The following is an 18293-nucleotide window of genomic DNA, read 5'->3' as shown; positions in this document are numbered from 1 at the left end:
GCACCACCAGCAAAACAAAGATTCACAACCTACCACAAATGCAGACATTTAAGCACAAAGTGCACACTAACACTATCCACACACTTGTGCACACTTGCTGCCACTAAAACCTATATAGACCAATCACCAATGTTCTATATTTGAACTACATGTGAATAATAACACACTAGCTTCTAAGAACAAAAGACCTATGTACTAAATGCACAACATGCTATTTAGCACTACACCACACAACTTTAACAAGTGCACAATAACCTAACCACATCGATCACACCCACATTCAGATCCCTTAATCCAACCTAAACCCTAAACCATAACTCCAAATCCCTAAAAACCAAAACCCTAACCAGTGACCCTTAAACCCTAAAAACTAAACCCCTAAACACCTACAACCTAAACCCCAAAACCTAAACGCTAAAACCTAACCCAACTCCAACATTTTTATAGCAAAAAAGCACATCAAAGCGATGAGATTTTATATGTCAATTTCAATAGTAGTCACGCATATATAAATAATAAATAGTAACATTTTATAGAGAGAATATGTTGAAACTCTTAGTACGATTTTTTTTTTAATACAAGTAAACTATTTCGTACCGACGAGTAAAATATAAATAAAAGTGATAAAATTAATAAGAAAGTGAATTATTTTAATATGATAGTTATTGATGGATATAGTTCTTATTTTGGAAAATATCTGAAAATAGAGAGGTTGCGTCATCAGATGTACAATGTGAGCCGTATCCCTCCCACGCCTAATCAACTGATTTTCCCAAAGTAGTCTTCAAGAAAACCCAAACCCAAAACCTCACTTACCTAGTCCGGAACCTTTATATATATTAAAGCAAGGTTGGAATTGCGGCTCTTTACTCTTCTCCCCCGCTCGTCACTGTGACTCTCTCCCCCACTCAAAACCCTAAATTCTCTCATTTTCTCCCATGGATTCTTAACCATATTCGTACGCTTACGTATCATTATTCCTCTCCGTAACTCTGTACAACAGAATAAGATTGATTAATATTCTTTTGATCAGAGTGCTCCGAGAGCTTGAAGTCGGCGTCAAATGGAGATTCAAGCAGGAGAAAAGAAGGAAGGGCAGGAGTTTACTGTTGCCTCTATTTCGGAGCTTTCGTCTTCTTCTTCTTCTTCTGCAGATTCGGCTCTCGTTTCCGGTTCGCCGCGGGTTTTAGCTCGGTTTGGCTTGGATTCCGGAGTTGCCGAGCTTCGATTTGGGGGAGAATCTGAGCAGGATAAATGGATTGTGTTTGATCTCCGAACTTCTCAAGTGAGACACTTTTAGATTGTATATATGTATCTTACTTTTGTGCGCGCGTGTTTACATTCTTTGTCTTTTTGTGATTTTTTTTTTATATAAATGATTTTATATTGGATGAATGTAATAGAGTTATAACTGGAAAAAGTATGTTTCGTTAAGTTCGTGAGATTTTGTTGGTTTGGCTTAGCTCTGTTGATTTTTTGAATTGTCTTGTACTTTGATGATCAAATGTGTAAGAACTGATTTTATTTGTTATGCTGCTGTGTATTATGCATAGTAACAGTGGATTAAGTAGGCTTGCTTATGTTTATGTAGAACATAACTTTTATGTTTATGAGTTTTTCAGTTCCATAACCATCACATTTTGTGCATTATGACAAGATTAAGTGCACTATCTATTTCATTCAATGCAATTACTATAATGACGTCAGTTTAAGAAGATAAGAGGACATTTTGGTGGTCTCTCAGTATTGATTACTATATTACTGATCCAGGAATTATGGCCTTGAAGGGGAATTTTTACTATTGGCTTTTGCTTCCTTTTTACAGCTATTTAGGCTAAGCCCTGTTCAATTGCTCTGTGTATCTGAAGCTTCTGAAACCAACAAAGAGGTAAGAAAATTATCACACACACACATGCATGCACACATATATATAACCAAGATGTATGTCCAAATGTTTTACTTACCAAAACTGTATATATCCAGATTTATCACAAATGAAATCTAACACATGTTTGCCACAAATAAAATGTAGTGCATGATTACATGTAACTATTGGTACATTGATTGACACAGCATTCTGAAATTTATTTGTGCCTTCGAATTAGACCTGTTCAAGGGGAGTCACCATTCAATTTACAAAGGAGAAGGAAAGTAGTGCCTTCTATTGCGCCTTTGAACATTGGAGAAAGCAAGGGGTTGCACAAGGTCTCTGAGAATATAAGATATAGTAATCAAATTGAGTTTCATGGTCTAAATTTTCTGCTAGCTAATAAAGTCTAAAATTTTCCTTCCAGGAGCACATTTGCAAAATGGAGCATTGCAAACTTCAAACAGCAAATTTGATGACAAAATTGAGGCATCGTCTGCCAAAATGTACTTTCATTATTATGGACAGCTTTTGCATCAGCAGAATATGTTGCAGGACTATGTGAGGACAGGTTATATCTTTATGCTATACCTTTTTCTTTGTCTGTTGTGTCCTCAGCACTTATGTTTCCTTATAGGAATTAACTGATTTTATTGTTGGGTTATTTTATTTTCTGTTAGAATGTAATGCACTTTTATAGCTTCATAGCTGCATATTGTAATTGGTTAGCTATTCTCTCTGGAGGCAGGGACCTATTATGCTGCAGTTATTGAGAATCGTTCAGATTTTAATGGTCGGGTGGTGGTTGATGTTGGTGCTGGTAGTGGCATTCTGTCATTATTTGCTGCTCAGGTTGCCTCTCTGTAGTTAGGCATGACATTTCTGCAGTTTTTGTTGAATAATATGATGCAACATTGGCCATTACTGTTGATATTTGTCTCTTTATGGTTTTTTCTTTTCATCCTTCCGTTTTCTTATAGGCTGGTGCAAAACATGTTTATGCTGTAGAAGCATCTGAAATGGCTGAATATGCCCGAAAGTTGATTGCTGGCAATCCATTATATGCTGAAAGAATTACAGTAAGGCTTTCTTTTGTTTGATTAACCTTGGAATATCTGTAGTATCATTCTGAAGAGAAAGGATGTAATAATAAACTGAATTTTGTTGTGTTAGCTACAATCTCTTTCCCTGTATGTAGTAACTGCCTCAAGTAGAGCACTTACATTGTGTAAAGTTTCTATATGATAACTACACTAGTACACTCTGACCTTATGGTTATTTCCTCTTCTACCATATTCAGGTAATAAAGGGAAAGGTCGAAGATGTCGAGTTACCAGAGAAAGCAGATATATTAATTTCTGAGCCAATGGGTAAACATTTCTGTCACCATTCTTTTGCTAGATGACAATGTCTTTGATGTCTTGGTGCTTGCGATACCAATACTATAGAACTCCATCCATTTTCCAGAATTGTCATAAAAATTTTGTTTCCATGATTTGCTCTTCCTAAAGCGATTTGATTTATATTAGGGAATTGAAAATGATATATGTATTCAAATAAAAGATTCAAATAGATGTTTTAACAAATAATTTTCTGGTCTTCTCCTCCTGTGATTTTCTATGCCACTTTTTCCAACCTCTGCCCCAAAAAGTAAAAAAAGATTGTGGACATACTACCTGTACTTACAAAACAACAAAACAATTACAACCCAGTTTTTCAAATTTATGTTTTAGCACATTCTCCTACACTTGCAATTATTATCCCTAAACTTGTGTAGTATATAAAAACTATTGCAGGCACTTTGCTAGTCAATGAAAGAATGCTGGAGTCTTATGTGATTGCAAGAGACCGGTTTCTTGGTCCAAATGGAAAAATGTTTCCAACAGTAGGGAGGTAGTAATACAACTACAGTGTCTTTATTCAGTAATTGTGTCAAAAGATCTGCATTGTTAGTTGCTCAAATTTCATTATCACTTCCTTTGTACTCTCTGAAATAAATATTAGATCTGTTATTTCTATGTTGTGCAGGAGGAAGTTTCCTGTGCAATACTTTGCACCCTCCCTAATGTTAGAGCGAAATTTCTATTGTTATATCATTCTAATTTCTCTCCTTTTTATCAAAATAAATATGCTATTATGCTTCTGAATTATGAGGGATACAGATGCATGTTCTCCAATCAGTATTTTCATCCACTGCAATATGCTTTTTTGTTTTTGAGTTACAATTGATACATATGCATCTTCTCCAATAAGTATTTGTTTACAAACCAATATGCTATATGCTATTATGTTTTTGAGTTATGATTGATACATATGCATCTTCAATAAGTATAGATATGTAGTTATATTAATCTCATTCCAGGTTTAAGCATTATCCTTATCTTTAGGAGGTCTAATATAATATAGTTGTCCACAAGTAAACTGAGCTTTAAATGCACAATTAGAGAGCCTTTTTGTGTTTGTGTGCACAACTCTTCAATCTGTAATGGTAATAATGAGGAACTTATCACATAATTATTTTTTCACTTGTAGGATACATATGGCGCCGTTCACTGATGAATATTTATATTTGGAAATTGCTAATAAGGTACTCCTTGGCCCCATTATTTGTGTCCTGAGTACTTTCCCGTGGTCAATTTGACTAGCTTCCAATAGTAGAATTTAACTTGAGTATTATACCTTACTGACTTTTGTGATTAAGAAACTGCAGAGAAAGTACTATCAGCATCAATCAGTTTAAAAAATGAATGAATATATCTAAATATATGGTTAAAAATCTTTTGGTTTAATTCCAGGTGATCAAATCTAATTGCTGTTCAAGCTAATGAATCCATTTCAGTCTAAATAATCTATGAAGACACAAATCATACTGTGTGGAGTCTGTATCTATGACATTGGGTTTTGGTGATGTGCATTCTACCTAAGTTAACTAGAGTGCTTTGATATTGAAATAAAAAAGAACCATAAAATTGATACCACTCCTAGTTCACTTTACCAGTATGGGACAAACATTGAAAAGATTTTCAAAGTAGAACCATGTTATTCTATTTGTTACTAAAGAATAAAGATGAAATTTCTTTGGAAGGAGGCTCAGTGTCTCTGAGTGGTGAGAACTAACTATTTAGCATGATTGACATTAGCATATTGAATTCAAGCATTGTATATGCCATTAGTATGATCCTTTATGCAAATTACTTGTACTGATAAACATGCAAAGTGATCTCTTAATCGTAAAGAAGTGAAGAGATCTGCTATTCATGGTCTTCTTTTATTATAAATGTTATTTGAACAATTTTAAATTGTCTTAGTATGATTAGCATTTCTCTTCCCCATGTTCGTAGCATTTTGAAAAGTCTCAACTTTCTCAAATACAAATACAAATGTCTTGTTTACCAAAAAAAAATACAAATGTCTTGAATGAACCAAACTCTACGAACATGAAGAGAAATGCTATTCATATTAAGACAAAGGTTAAAATTGTTCAAATAACATTTATGGTAAAGTAAGGTAATGAATAGTAGATCTCTTAATCTCTTAATGGTATTGGGACCATACCCCATAAATTGTTCAAATCCTATACAGTTCACCTTATTGGCGAGCGGTGGTTATTTGAATATTTGCTACTTGTTAGACTTTTCAATCCCTCAATTTCAACTTGGTATCAGATCCTATGTGTTTTAGGCAATTTTTTCTAGTTTCTTGAGCAGAAATAGTGTTTTTTGATGAGGTGAATAGTGCTTTTCATGATTGTCTACTCATTTCCAACCTTTTCGGTGGTTGTCTTTGCAAACTATAACCACCTGCCATGAAAACCATTGTTAAAGTCCTCGTGCCACCCAAGCTGACGGTATTGTGTTTATATTTTCTTAGATTTCTCGTTTTCCTTGGTCAAACCGCCTACACTAGAGCGTTCATCCTTGGTGATCATTGTGGTATATTTTTTGTTAGTCCCTGCCCACAGCTAGTGTTATCTTTATTTGGTGGAAATTTCCAATTCCTGTGTTGTTTTTGTTTTGTTTTGTTTTGTTTTGTTTTTTTTTTTGTTGTTGTTGTTTTAATGAAGTTTGATAGTTTTTTTGGGTTGGGTGTTAAGTTTCTGTCCTAAGGGTGTAAATTTGTGTTTTTTCCCCTATATTTGATGTGACATATCTGTTCCCTTAGTGTTCAGTTTTGGTATTACTATATTTTATTTCCAAAGGCCGTTTATTATTTCTCTAGTGTCAAGTAAGGGGGGATATGACCATTAACAACCAGCTGGTGTTTTATTTCATTATTTTCACCACTCGGGACTTTTCTTCATTGTTTTGGGCTATCTTCATTGCTGTGAGCTCTACCACTATGGGGCATATGTATCCCTTTGGTACTCTTGTTCCATTTGACCTTTACTACTTGAAGGTTTTTTGGCGTTGGTCACAGAGTGTTTGTGTTGGCGTGTTATTTTGAGGTTGTTCGTGTGGTCGGCTCCATCCTTGGTGCTTTCATCTTCATTCCTAAAGGCCGTGTATTCCAAAGCTGTTCGGGACTGTTATCCTCTAGCCTTGTTTAATATTCCTTTATTGTTTCATGTTACGTAGAGCATTTGTTTTAATTCAAGCTTGGAACTTCTACAAGTTCTACCATGGGAAGGGGGGGGGGGGGTTGAATAATAGGAAGCCCTAGTGCTATTTGTAGTAGGACTGTAGGAGTTGGCTTGGTTTCCTATTCTTAGTAAGAGTGTGCTTGACCCAATATTCCTATAAATACGGGGTACCACTTTGTAATAAGCATTTGAATATCTTGGATTTTAATTATTCAAATTTTAATGAAGAAAGTCAATTTTCTGGTTGGCAACTTTTTGTAATAAGCATTTGAATATCTCTACCTATACTCACTTTTGGGGGGGGGGTTGAATAATAGGAAGCCCTAGTGCTATTTGTAGTAGGACTGTAGGAGTTGGCTTGGTTTCCTATTCTTAGTAAGAGTGTGCTTAACCCAATATTCCTATACTCACTTTGGATGTGTTACTTTTGCAAGTATTGTTTAGTTTAACTGCTGTTCCTTACCATGAAACTTGTTAGGCAGTGAAGAATAACCTAAGTTTGTTTTTTATCCTTATTATCCAGGCTGTATTTTGGCAGCAAGAGAACTATTTTGGTGTGAATTTAAGGTCCTTGCATGGATCTGCCTTCCAAGGTTACTTTTCACAGGTTGGTGCCGTGAACAATTAAAAGTTTCTACTCTGATGTGCTTTTACTTGAACTCTACTTGTTTGTCTTTGTTTGTGTTTCAAGTGAAAGCTTTATCAACTGCATTCAAAGTGTTAAATTTTATTTATATTTTCATTTTTCCATTATATGTGGTTTGATATAATTTACTTTTTCGTAGGCGCTGTTGGTTTATTTATTTATTCTGATGCTCAATATTGAGCTTTTATTTTGATTTGCATCTTGTACTTTACCTTCTTAAAATTTCTTTAGTCATTTTACCCAGGTTTATGCATAGTTTCTGTGATTGGTTGGTTACTATTTGTTGCATACACTTGGGGCAGGTTCTCATCATCTTATATTATTCTGCCATATCTGAACTTTCTATTTCATGTTCTTGACAGCCTGTGGTTGAAGCTTTTGATCCAAGGTCACTGGTTGCTCCTGCAATATCTCATGTGATAAACTTTGCTTCAATTAAGGTAATAGTTAGATTTTGTGTTTGTATCTTGTTTCTAATGCTGTAAGTTCAAGTCGACTCTAAGTCACAATTTTACAACACCTTACTTTGAAGATTAGGATCTTTACACTTTTTCATAAAACTAGCATATGCATGCATGTGCATGTGTGTATGTATGTATGTACAGTAGTGACATTCACTACTTCAAAGTATACTCTTCATTAAATTTCTTTAATGTTTCGAAATTTATTAGGTTAATCTTTTCTGTTCTCTAATGGAATCTTCTGTGATTTTGTTACAGGAAGAAGATCTATATGAAATTGATATTCCACTTAAATTCGTATCTTCTGTAAGCACTAGGATCCATGGACTAGCTTGTTGGTTTGATGTGTTGTTTAACGGGAGGTAAAATTTCTTCTTTGCCATGCCGCTGTTTGTTCTGTCAGTATGTTTTGGTGTGCCCGTCAACATATATGTGTCTTGTTTCTTTTCTGCAGCACTGTTCAGAGGTGGTTGACCACTGCTCCTGGTGCACCCACAACCCATTGGTACCAGCTACGATGTGTTCTGTCTCAACCTCTTTATGTAATGCCAGGACAAGAGATAACCGGACGACTTCACCTTGTTGCTCATAAGGCTCAGAGTTACACCATTTATCTAACATTGTCAGGTATGCCTTTGGTTCATTGTAATGTTCCCAGGGTGCTGCTATTTGATGTCAAGTTTCTTTATGGTAACAAGTCATAAATCTATTTTAATAGCTCAAGTTGGAGATATGCTTCAAAGTTCAACTGGAAAACTTGATCTCAAGGAGCCATACTATCGGATGTCCCAGCCACAAACGTATTCTTCTTCTCAAGACCAACCTAATCAACTATTACAAACACAGGTATGGTATGCTTTTCAGTGAGAATTCTAAAATTTGAAATTCTCCCTATTCACTTGTAACAATATTGGTACACATGAATACTTGATAATTTACTATACTTATCTGATTCATTTCCCCAATGCCTAATGGGTGTTGCTATCTAATAATGCATTCATTTCTGCATACTGATTGGATTGTGGTATCAAATGCTGGGAAGTTGTTCATGTGATTGAGAAAAGATGTAATTTTAAATGGCCTTTTGACGCAGGATGCACAAATGCAATCGCGGGACGATGATGATGCCATATTGATGCAACAGCTTTCACCTAATTCCAACGCTGATCTACAATCTCTCTAATGCGCGAAATAAAAATTGTAGAGATGATGCACGCACACTTGAGTAGACTCGTTTGTATCATTAATTTCGGTTGCTTGGCTAAGGTAAAGGAGCATATGGTTTTAATCCATGCCAAGTTTTGCACCATCCCGTTCATTGTTTGTTGATTGCCAGCTCTTGGCTTCATGTACTATTGATCTCACCACCCACGGTGACTAACAATGTAGAAATTTTATAATTCAAAAATAGTACTATTAGTATTAATATTAATGCTTCATTGCAAATAATTTGAAATTTCATTTTACTCAAGCTAAAAAAATGAGATGCATCAATTTTTTTTTTAAGGATTACTCTACTCATTTTGTTGTCAAATTTGGTTTAACTAATTTTTGCTTGTTTCAATCTAATAACAAAATATTTTCTTAAATCAAAATATTTAGTGGCTGTGTGTGTGTGTATATATATATATATGTTTGTGTTTGGATTATAACACTTTTTATGTGAGAATGTGTTTATCAGTATGAGTGCACAATTTGCATGGGAGTAAATTGTGTGTGCAATCATGATTTTTCTCATCGAAGAAAGTGTTCTCATAGATACTAAATATATATATAATGGTTAAAAATAAAGGAAAAATGAAAAAAAAGGATGAAGTCTTTTTTATAAATATTAAGATTTCAGAAGTTCGTAATATTTATAAAAATGACTTTGTTCCTTTTTTGCTTAATTTCTTATCAATTAGATTTTACTTATATATGGTTTGGATTTGTTTATAGGTTCTCAATGGGAAGTGATCTCATATGAACTGAATTATATATAAGGCTTGGTTTTTGTGCCGACATGCGAATTTACACGCCTTCTGTGCCGACGTGCGAATCTGGATGCTTAGGCATGATGAATGCACCGCCACGTGTTTAGAAATGTACTAAGATGGTGCATTAATACATACTTGGTGGTGTAGATTTGCACGTCCGCAACGGAAGGTCTATCCACATTTTATCTTATTATATATATATATATATATATATATATATATATATATAGGGTCAGGTTCAGGTGTGGCTGTGCTTTCCCGTGCGGTTCACACCACTCAATGTTACGAAATACATCACTCAATGTTACGAAATACACCACACAAATATGTTGTGGTGTGTTTCTTAACATTATGGTGTGTTTCTTAACATTGAGTGGTGTATTTCGTAACATTGAGTGGTGTGTGACCGCACGGGAGAGCATGGCCGCACCTGAACTAAAAAATATATATATATATATATTAATTACCTAAATTAATACAAAAATCTGGCAGTAGAAGAAAATGATTTGACTTGCATTTCCGCTGCCAAACATCAAAGAGTTGAGACAAAGCTCAAATACGGAGAATGTTAGAAGAAACAAGTTTTTGTTTAGTGTGTTTAATTTTTATTATTCAAATGTAAAACAAAACCTCCTACCTATAAAAAAAACAAATTCATGAAGTTGCATAAATTCGATCAAACTGCATTTGTATTTGTATTTGTTTTGAGAGATAGACTATACTTGCATGCAGTTGTTTTGTATGTGCTATCTACAGTAGTACAGTTGGTGGATGCTACGCAGATCTCAAGCTAATCATCAAGAACCACTGCACTCATTTATAACTGCAGGCGTTATCCTAAGCACCCAATTTGAATTTTAACATTCATTCATGCATTTCATTCAACGTCAAAGTCGAACACAAGAGCCCTTTTGATGATGGCCCTGGGCGGGCTAGCCGGCTATCCCCTAGACACTTGTCTTAATGCATTAACAATCTCGTCTGCTCTTGCATCCCCGCTTATGCGAGCAACGAGGGAGCTCTCTTGGGGTACGGTGTCTTCTCTCAGGTAGCTCCCCGAGGTTCTTAGTAGCTCCTCGGACCCTTTCTCCACCGCCCCTTTCATGATCAAGGTTTTGTGTGTCCCCGCTATCAACTCCTCGTAGTCTGTGTCTCCCGTTTCACCAAGAACAACGTACATGTTCGTCACGTTCAATCTCCAACGCACAAACAGGTACCTAACAACAATATAATAATGTTGCCTTCTTCTTGGTAATGGAAGTGTTCATTCAACCAAAAACGCAATCTTTACTAATTTACTCTCGATATTTTAAGCTTACCTAAGCGCCTGAGATCGAGATGCAAGCAGAGGGATGACTTGCATTCTTGTGGAATTCCGACAGTACATTGGATGGCAGCGGAGTCCCCTCATTCTCAGCTTCTGCCTCATGTCGTCGACTTTCTTTGCCTGTAAGTCAAATCATTAGTTTCATTGCAATTATCCTATCATTATATATATATGTGCATATATACCTTGCTAAGATCCTTTATCAAGTAAGACAAGCAATACATATTGCTGGATTTCACATCTTCTTCGATAGGGGACGATCTAGATTTCCCACCTTCCCCTTCTCCAGCATTCATCAGTTTCCAAATAGCGTTCTTTAACCCATCGCTACCCCAGCGATATTCAATATGCGAGGCATAATCAGGGTCGGGTTTAGGCTTTCCGTCTGCTCCAGTGTTGACACCCGGGTAATAAACTTCGCTCCCGCTGCTACAGATCAAGGCATCAAAGTCGGTCACTTTGATGTTCCCTGATTTCAGGAACTCGCTCAGCTCCGACACTGGCATCGCGGTTGATACAGCAAATCCTGATAGTCTCGCGATTTGAGGGTCAATCTTGATAGCCTTGAACACCTCTTGGATGATGTGAAGCATTTTCTTTTCCGGTTGTCCCTGATTGTCGTAACAGTCCAGTGCTATAACAATCAGTTTACGTCGCCTTCTCAACATGGGATAATTGCTGGGAACATTGTTGTCTTTCCTTTCAGCCTCGGGACTCTCACTATCTCCATCCGCCTTCTGAATTTTACTCAAAACCCGCTTAACCTGATCTTCTTGGTTATAACCCACAGCACCTTTATCGAGTGATTCATACAGTGATGTCCTTTCGCCATCAACTGATAATCTCAACGACATATCCACATCTTTGAGCGAATCGTTCAGGGACTCCTCTGCAGCTAGCTCATCTGTCGGGGTGTCAGTTTGCCACTGTGGGTGTCTCATCCGACACGCAGCTACCCTAGTTAAGTATGTGCGGCAATGTTCTGGCCACGAAAACAGGTGTATGTTCTTCCAACCATTTTTACGACATTCCATCCATAGATTCTTTTCCGATACTAGTTTTAGAAGTGCATCAGCAATTGCTTGCTGATCGTGAGGATCAACAAGCAAACCGTTGTTCAGTGCCTAAGAATGAAGAACATAAAGGAAAAAAAAGTTTCAATACAATTTAAAGATTGCTTATGACATAAACCATAAGGTATTTGTAATAACTTGAAAACACCAAAAAAAAAAAATGCAACATTGTTATCCTAAACACTTGTGGATCTGTCTGTAAATCAAAGTGAGGGGCCAGAATAACGGATGAATTGCATAGTTAGAAATTATAGTTTGAAGAGTTACCCGAATAATATCAACTGGACCGCCATTTTTAGTAGCCACCAGGGGAAGTCCATGAGCTGCAGCCTACAGTATTTGGGCACAGATATTAACGAGTGATTTTCATATAAAGAAAACTGGCCACGAGAAGTAGACATGACAAACCTCAATGAGGGTGAGTCCAAATGGCTCGATGAAAGCCGGGTTTATGAATACCCCCTGTAATTCCATTGCTAGTTAGTTACATCGTCCAAGAAACTCTCAAACAAGTCTAGGCAACTAGAAACTTTGAACCTTTGTTTTTGCAGCTAGGTGATATATTTCTGGAACCTCACTTTGCTTGTGATGTTTCGGGAAGGCCACTTGTCCGTAGAGGTCATACTTATCGATTAGCTTAAGAACCGTTGTGAGCACACTAGCATTCCCGGCAGACATTTCGTCTATATCATCCCTGTTTCCCATTATAAGTGTCTGGATTTCAAAAAACATATCAGAGTGATTGAAAATGGTATCTGTGGATAATTACATATGTCAGGGAGAGAGTTAACCTACTTACAAGATTAGCAAGTTCCCGTAAGGGGCGACATTCTCCAAATGCTTTCAGTAGAGTGGTCAAGTTCTTTTTCGGATCTGGTCTTGATAATGCCAGAATCATGGGCTTGTGGGGATTTACAAGAAAACGCATCACCTGCAGAAAGCATAGCCGAAGTGAAAAATGTAAAAATTACTAATTATAGATGTTATTGATTATTTTGAAGCAAAGTATATGGAGGAACAGAACTTCTAGTTGAATCGAATAAGTAAAAACTGATTAGAAATGTAGTCCTCAAGATCTCGGCAATTCTAAAGAGCATTTGATTGAATATAACCATTACTGACCTCTGACCATATGGTAGGCATTGCTTTAGGGGATGACCCATCTGAGCCAGTAAGTGCTACAAGTTCATCCGTTTCAGCTGCCTCTTCTTGAACGACAACATTGCTGAAGTCCATTCCGGGGGGAATAACCTGCAAGAAATTTACTTGCATCCTTTATCGTTGAAGCTTCAATCATTTGGTAATTTTTGATAGGTAAATTTTATGGGGGTTCCATGACTATCCTAATACTAATTGGACACAGTTCAGAACTATTTGCACTTGGAATGCTTTTTATGTCCACCATAATATAAGAAGTAATCTGATAAAATTTTGAGACAATCTACAAATTAATTTCTCAAGCAGCATGCTTACCGCCATTCTGGGCATAAAACGGCCATGGCAATTGACTCCACGTCTTGCACGAGCCCTTAAAACTCTCTCAAGCTTTACATCGAACCCGTCATATAGCCCCCATTGTTCATCAATTTCTTGTCTAGTGCTGGTGATAACAAGTTCTGCTGCATCGAGTGAAAGCTCTTCTGCCTCTATCCTCCGCATGATCTTATACGTTGAATTAATATCCTCCTTCGATTGCCTCCCCTGTTTCAGAAGCTGTTCAAGCTTGTTTCTACCCAGCGAGTGTCCAGTTAGAACCATCGGAACATTTAAAGCACCCGAAAGAAGAGCAGCACTATCCCCAGCATCAGCATAATGGCCATGGATCACGTATGGCCACACGGGTTGCCCATCACCGATTTGTTCACTTAAAGTCTTGGACATATTCAGGATGTGTGCTAGAGCTCCATCTACAAACTCCTGAATGTGAGGCCACAATAGCTCTTTCCTTTGGTACTTATCGCGAGGACCAAAGGGTATTCTTATGATATATGCCCCGCTACTTTCACCCAAAAAATCACCATCGCCATCTTCAGCACCCGTATTCAACATTTCTGCAGGCTCACCATAACTCCAGTCCACTTCTGGTGAGGAAACTTGACGAGTGAACAAATCCACCCTGTATACACCGGGCATCTTAGCAAGTGCCTTGGCAAGTTCCACAACATATTTAATCTGAGAAGTTGAACAAATTAGTTGCATTGTCAAGATATAAAGAACGACTTAGAGGAAGTTATAATTCGAGTTATAGTTACCTGACCACCAGTATCAGAATCCCGACCAAGCTCCATATTTTCACCACGAACCAAACCATGCAAGCTAATCAAGGAGATAAGTTCTAGTTAAATTACGGATTTTAAAGTAATATAGATCATCTCTTTGTATACAAACATATGATAATACTTCCACAGATTAGCAATTCAGTAATTGAAAAATCACTGCTCTTTCATTTGAGTGCAACTATTTATTTACGTACCTAATAAGAACAATATAAAGCTTCCTTTCCTTGATACTCTCCGACCATACTTCCAAATTGGATGAGTTGGATGAGTTTCGTTGGAACTTCTTCCTTGGACTGTCAAGCGTTATCGTCTCCCCCAACACATCACCCTTCTCTCCTTCGGACAAGTCTTCAGACATGTCCTCTGTCACATCTTTGCGCCCTTGCTCCCGTTCCCATCTCCTATTCGCTAACCTTTGTAAACCTTCCAATTCCAACTACAAAACAAGAAGTATAATTGCATTATTATAACAACTAATTTTTGCAGAAACATTCATATGTGACTAAAACCTTAAATTTCCCCATAATATAAGTAGCTCTTAGTCTGCGGTTGAAAACAAAGAATGCATACATAGGTTCAAAGAATAACTGATAAAGTTACATTACAATATTACATAGAGACTTCCACCTAAATTCCAAGATTTAATTTCCAGAAAATCAAATAAAACTCCATTTCACATACAGCAACAGCACTACAGTAGCAGTAGCAGCAAATTCACTAGAAACAGAGTATCTGTGTGAAAATCATATGAAAAATTCATGTAAAGATCAAAACTTTGCAATTCATATGAAAAATTCACCAAACTCTTAAAATAAATAAATAAATAAAACAATGAAAGAAGCCTAGAAAGCCAAGAATCCCCCAGAGACAGAGAAAAACAGCAATTTTTCATAACATTTCCACTAGTTCTATAAAGAAGAAGAATTGGGTAAAAACAAAAACACACACTTGTATTACGTGTGTATTACGGGAACCTCAAAACATATGCATGAAACAAAGAGATTTACACCTATTATTACATCGGAAACGTCAAACAAAATCCACTAAACAGAATTGAAACATTGTTTGAACTGAATTATTAGCAAATGAGTGAGAAAACCTGTTTCTTCTTGCGGGTGAGGTGCCAGATTCGCCAGCACATATTCTCGAGGCGAGAGCTGCGCTCCATGGTGTTGCGGGTAGCCACCACCTTGATCCATGTGCGATGAAGGTCCGTCTCATCCACCCCAGAAACCACCTCCTCCACAAAGTACTTAGTGGGATTAAAATGCCCTTGTTCCCCAACATTAACCACAGGCGCCTTGCTCTCCACCTCAATCGCCGACGCGCCGCTGTCAAGAATCGCCTCCAAGTACCCATTTATCCACTCATTCCCCGCCATTTTCCTGGGAGATCGATATCGAATTATCGATCAACAAACCCAAAAAAAAAACACTTTTTTGTTTCTTTGTTTCTGATCGAGGGGAAAGAGTGGGAGGGGATGAATGGTTTGTGTGGAGCGTTGTTAGGATTATTCGGTTATGGGAGGGGAAGAGGAGTGTATATAGTTTGAGTAGGATGTGGAGGAGAGAGAGAAAGATAGGGAACCACATGGCGTTTGGATGTGGGGCCGTGGTGACACGTGGATGGGAGGGGTTGGGTGGGGGGGGCATGAGCCTACGTGATACAGTAGGGGATTAGCATTAGCAGCCGAAAGGAAGGAAGATGACGAAGAAGAGTAGAAGACGATGCGCTGTGACTGTGTACATGGTTCGAGGTTGTGCGGTTCCCAATGCACCGTTAATGCTTCCCTTATACGACTATATATTTTTAGAAAAAAATTGATAAGCTTATTCCAAAAGAGTAAAATTTTACATGTAAGAGGTGGTTGGGTGAAACTTGGAGATTGATAGAGCGATTCGCGATTTACCTATTTCAGTGATTCTTGTGCTGAGGAATGGGTGAAGGCGAGAGATGAAAGCAATTTGTGAAGATGAAAAGAGAAAGGAAAGCTTCTGGTATTTCGATTGATAGCAAAGTTGAGTACAAAGAGTATATAAGGAGCCTAAGAGCGGCTATAACTGAATCATTAAGTGTTGTTACAGAAATACCTCTGTCTAGCTATCACCCTACGTCATCCTTCAATACCCCTCGGTAAGTTGGAGCATGCAAATCTTGTATGCCCAGCTTAGACACAAAATGACGAAACAAAAAGGTTGGTAGAGGCTTTGTGAAACCATCAACAGTATGATTCAATGATGAAACTGACAACAACTTGATCAGTCCTTGGTTGAGTCTCTCTCGAACGATATGACAGTCAATATCAATGTGTTTAGTGCGTTCGTGGAACACACGGTTTTCAGCTATAGCAACCGTTGACTTGCTATCACAACATATGGTTGCATGCCTGATCATTTTGATATGCAAGTTTCGTAAAAGGTATGTCAGCCATTGTACTTCGCAAACGGTGGCGGCTAGTGCGCGATATTCGGCCTCATAGGACGACCTCGAGATAGTGGCTTGCTTTTTGGATTTTCACGAGATCAACGCAGAGCCTAGGAAGACGCAATAGCCAGTAATCGATTTTCTAGTTTCACTGCATGTAGCTTAGTCTGAATCTGAGAACACTTTGAGTTGCATATCTGAGGTGGTATGATAGAAAAGGCCTTGTCTAGGTGATCTTTTAATGTATCTCAATACCCGATGTGCCGCAGAGAGATGTTGATCAGTAGGAGCATCCACGAACTGGCTCAACTGCTGAATAGTGTACACAATGTCGGGCCTTGTGGCGGTCAGATACAACAGTTTCCCTACCATCCTTCTGAAATTAGTAGCATCGACAAGAGGTGTTCCATCATGTGTGAGCTTCAAGATTGGAACCATTGGTGTGCTTGCAGGCTTGCAACCAAGAAAATCAGCCTGCTCTAGGATTTCTAACGCATATTTGCGTTGACACAAGTTTAGCCCTTCTGCAGAAGATTTTGCTTCTATTTCAAGAAAATAGCCCAAAGTGCCCAAATCTTTGATCTTGAAAGTTTTATCCAAGAATACCTTCAATTCTGTAATTAATTCCATGTTATCATTTGCCACTATAATGTCATCCACATACATAAGCAGAGCTATGGAACCACTTTTATCTCTTTTGGTAAACAAAGATGGGTTGGACTTTTTTTTTTTTAAAAAAAAAAAAAAGATGGGTTGGACTTTGATTGAATGAATCCAATGTTGGACAGTGTTGCACTTAGTTTTGCATTCCATTGTCTACTTACATGTTTAAGGCCATATAGATACCTTAACAACCTGCATACTTGTCTTAGCTTTGAACTTTGGAAATCGGGTGGTAACACCATGTAAACCTTCTCATTTAAATCCCCGTGTAAGAATGCGTTGTTAATGTCCATCCATTTGATGGATATGCCAATTCTTGGAGACTACCACAACCAAGAATGTGCAAATGGTTGTTATCTTTGCCACCGGGGAAAAGGTCTCAACTAGTCTATGCCCAGCTGTTGCGTATAACCTTTCGCGACGAGCCTTGCCTTGTGTCTCTCTATACTTCCATCCGCTTTCAACTTTGTCTTGTAAACCCATTTGCATCCAATAGGAACCTTCCCATGTGTTGTTCAATTGAAGGGCTTCTATCTCTGCATCCATAGCTTTTTTCGAACTGTCTTGTTTCATAGCTTGAACATAGGTCTTAGGCTCATCAATGGCAGTGACTGCCATAGAAAAAGTCCTATGTGGGAAGTCGAGACTGTCATAGGATATAACCTTCGAGAGAGGGTGAGGAGTGGTCCTATTCTTTATCACTGAGTAACAATAATAGTCCTGCAGCCTGGTTGAGGTTTGGCGCTACATTGTTGATCGCGTAAGCTGCAATGGAGGATCAATATGAGGAGTGCTTTCATTATTGCTATCAGGATGCTGCTCAGAATCCGAAACATGCACCAGTGTCGATAATCCAATTAGAAGAATGCACAAAAACATAATTAATATGGGTATTGATGATATACTTGCCTTCATTAGATACTTCCAAATTGAATTTTGGAGTTAGGCTGACTGCTGTTGTAGTAGATGAAGACTGATTTTGTCCCATTTGCGCCTGC

The 18293-nt window shown here is 37.6% G+C and overlaps 2 protein-coding genes across 2 annotated transcripts; one reads left to right on the top strand and one right to left on the bottom strand.

Annotated features, from left to right (window-relative positions):
• The first annotated feature begins 854 nt into the window (after positions 1 to 854).
• On the top strand, positions 855 to 9002 carry LOC116002596 (probable histone-arginine methyltransferase 1.3). The gene is made up of 15 exons (XM_031242761.1): positions 855 to 1285; positions 1826 to 1888; positions 2106 to 2205; positions 2295 to 2438; positions 2616 to 2719; positions 2848 to 2946; positions 3168 to 3237; positions 3664 to 3760; positions 4400 to 4454; positions 6970 to 7053; positions 7455 to 7532; positions 7812 to 7915; positions 8008 to 8180; positions 8272 to 8399; positions 8647 to 9002. Exons 1-15 carry the CDS (start codon positions 1064 to 1066, stop codon positions 8734 to 8736), a joined length of 1611 nt encoding a protein of 536 aa, XP_031098621.1. The 5' UTR covers positions 855 to 1063; the 3' UTR covers positions 8737 to 9002.
• A 1189-nt stretch (positions 9003 to 10191) lies between these two features.
• LOC116002183 (probable sucrose-phosphate synthase 2) lies at positions 10192 to 15731 on the bottom strand. Its single transcript, XM_031242249.1, has 12 exons — positions 15308 to 15731; positions 14403 to 14644; positions 14182 to 14245; positions 13403 to 14101; positions 13052 to 13180; positions 12729 to 12860; positions 12467 to 12643; positions 12338 to 12391; positions 12197 to 12259; positions 11042 to 11980; positions 10849 to 10976; positions 10192 to 10746 (listed from the first exon to the last, which is right to left on the bottom strand). Exons 1-12 carry the CDS (start codon positions 15587 to 15589, stop codon positions 10470 to 10472), a joined length of 3186 nt encoding a protein of 1061 aa, XP_031098109.1. The 5' UTR covers positions 15590 to 15731; the 3' UTR covers positions 10192 to 10469.
• Positions 15732 to 18293: the final 2562 nt, after the last annotated feature.

The sequence above is a fragment of the Ipomoea triloba genome, chromosome 13 (assembly GCF_003576645.1).
Source record: "Ipomoea triloba cultivar NCNSP0323 chromosome 13, ASM357664v1".
Lineage (NCBI taxonomy): Eukaryota > Viridiplantae > Streptophyta > Magnoliopsida > Solanales > Convolvulaceae > Ipomoea > Ipomoea triloba.
Note: the sequence above shows the minus strand (reverse complement) of the source record. Positions and strands in the feature narration are given on the sequence as shown.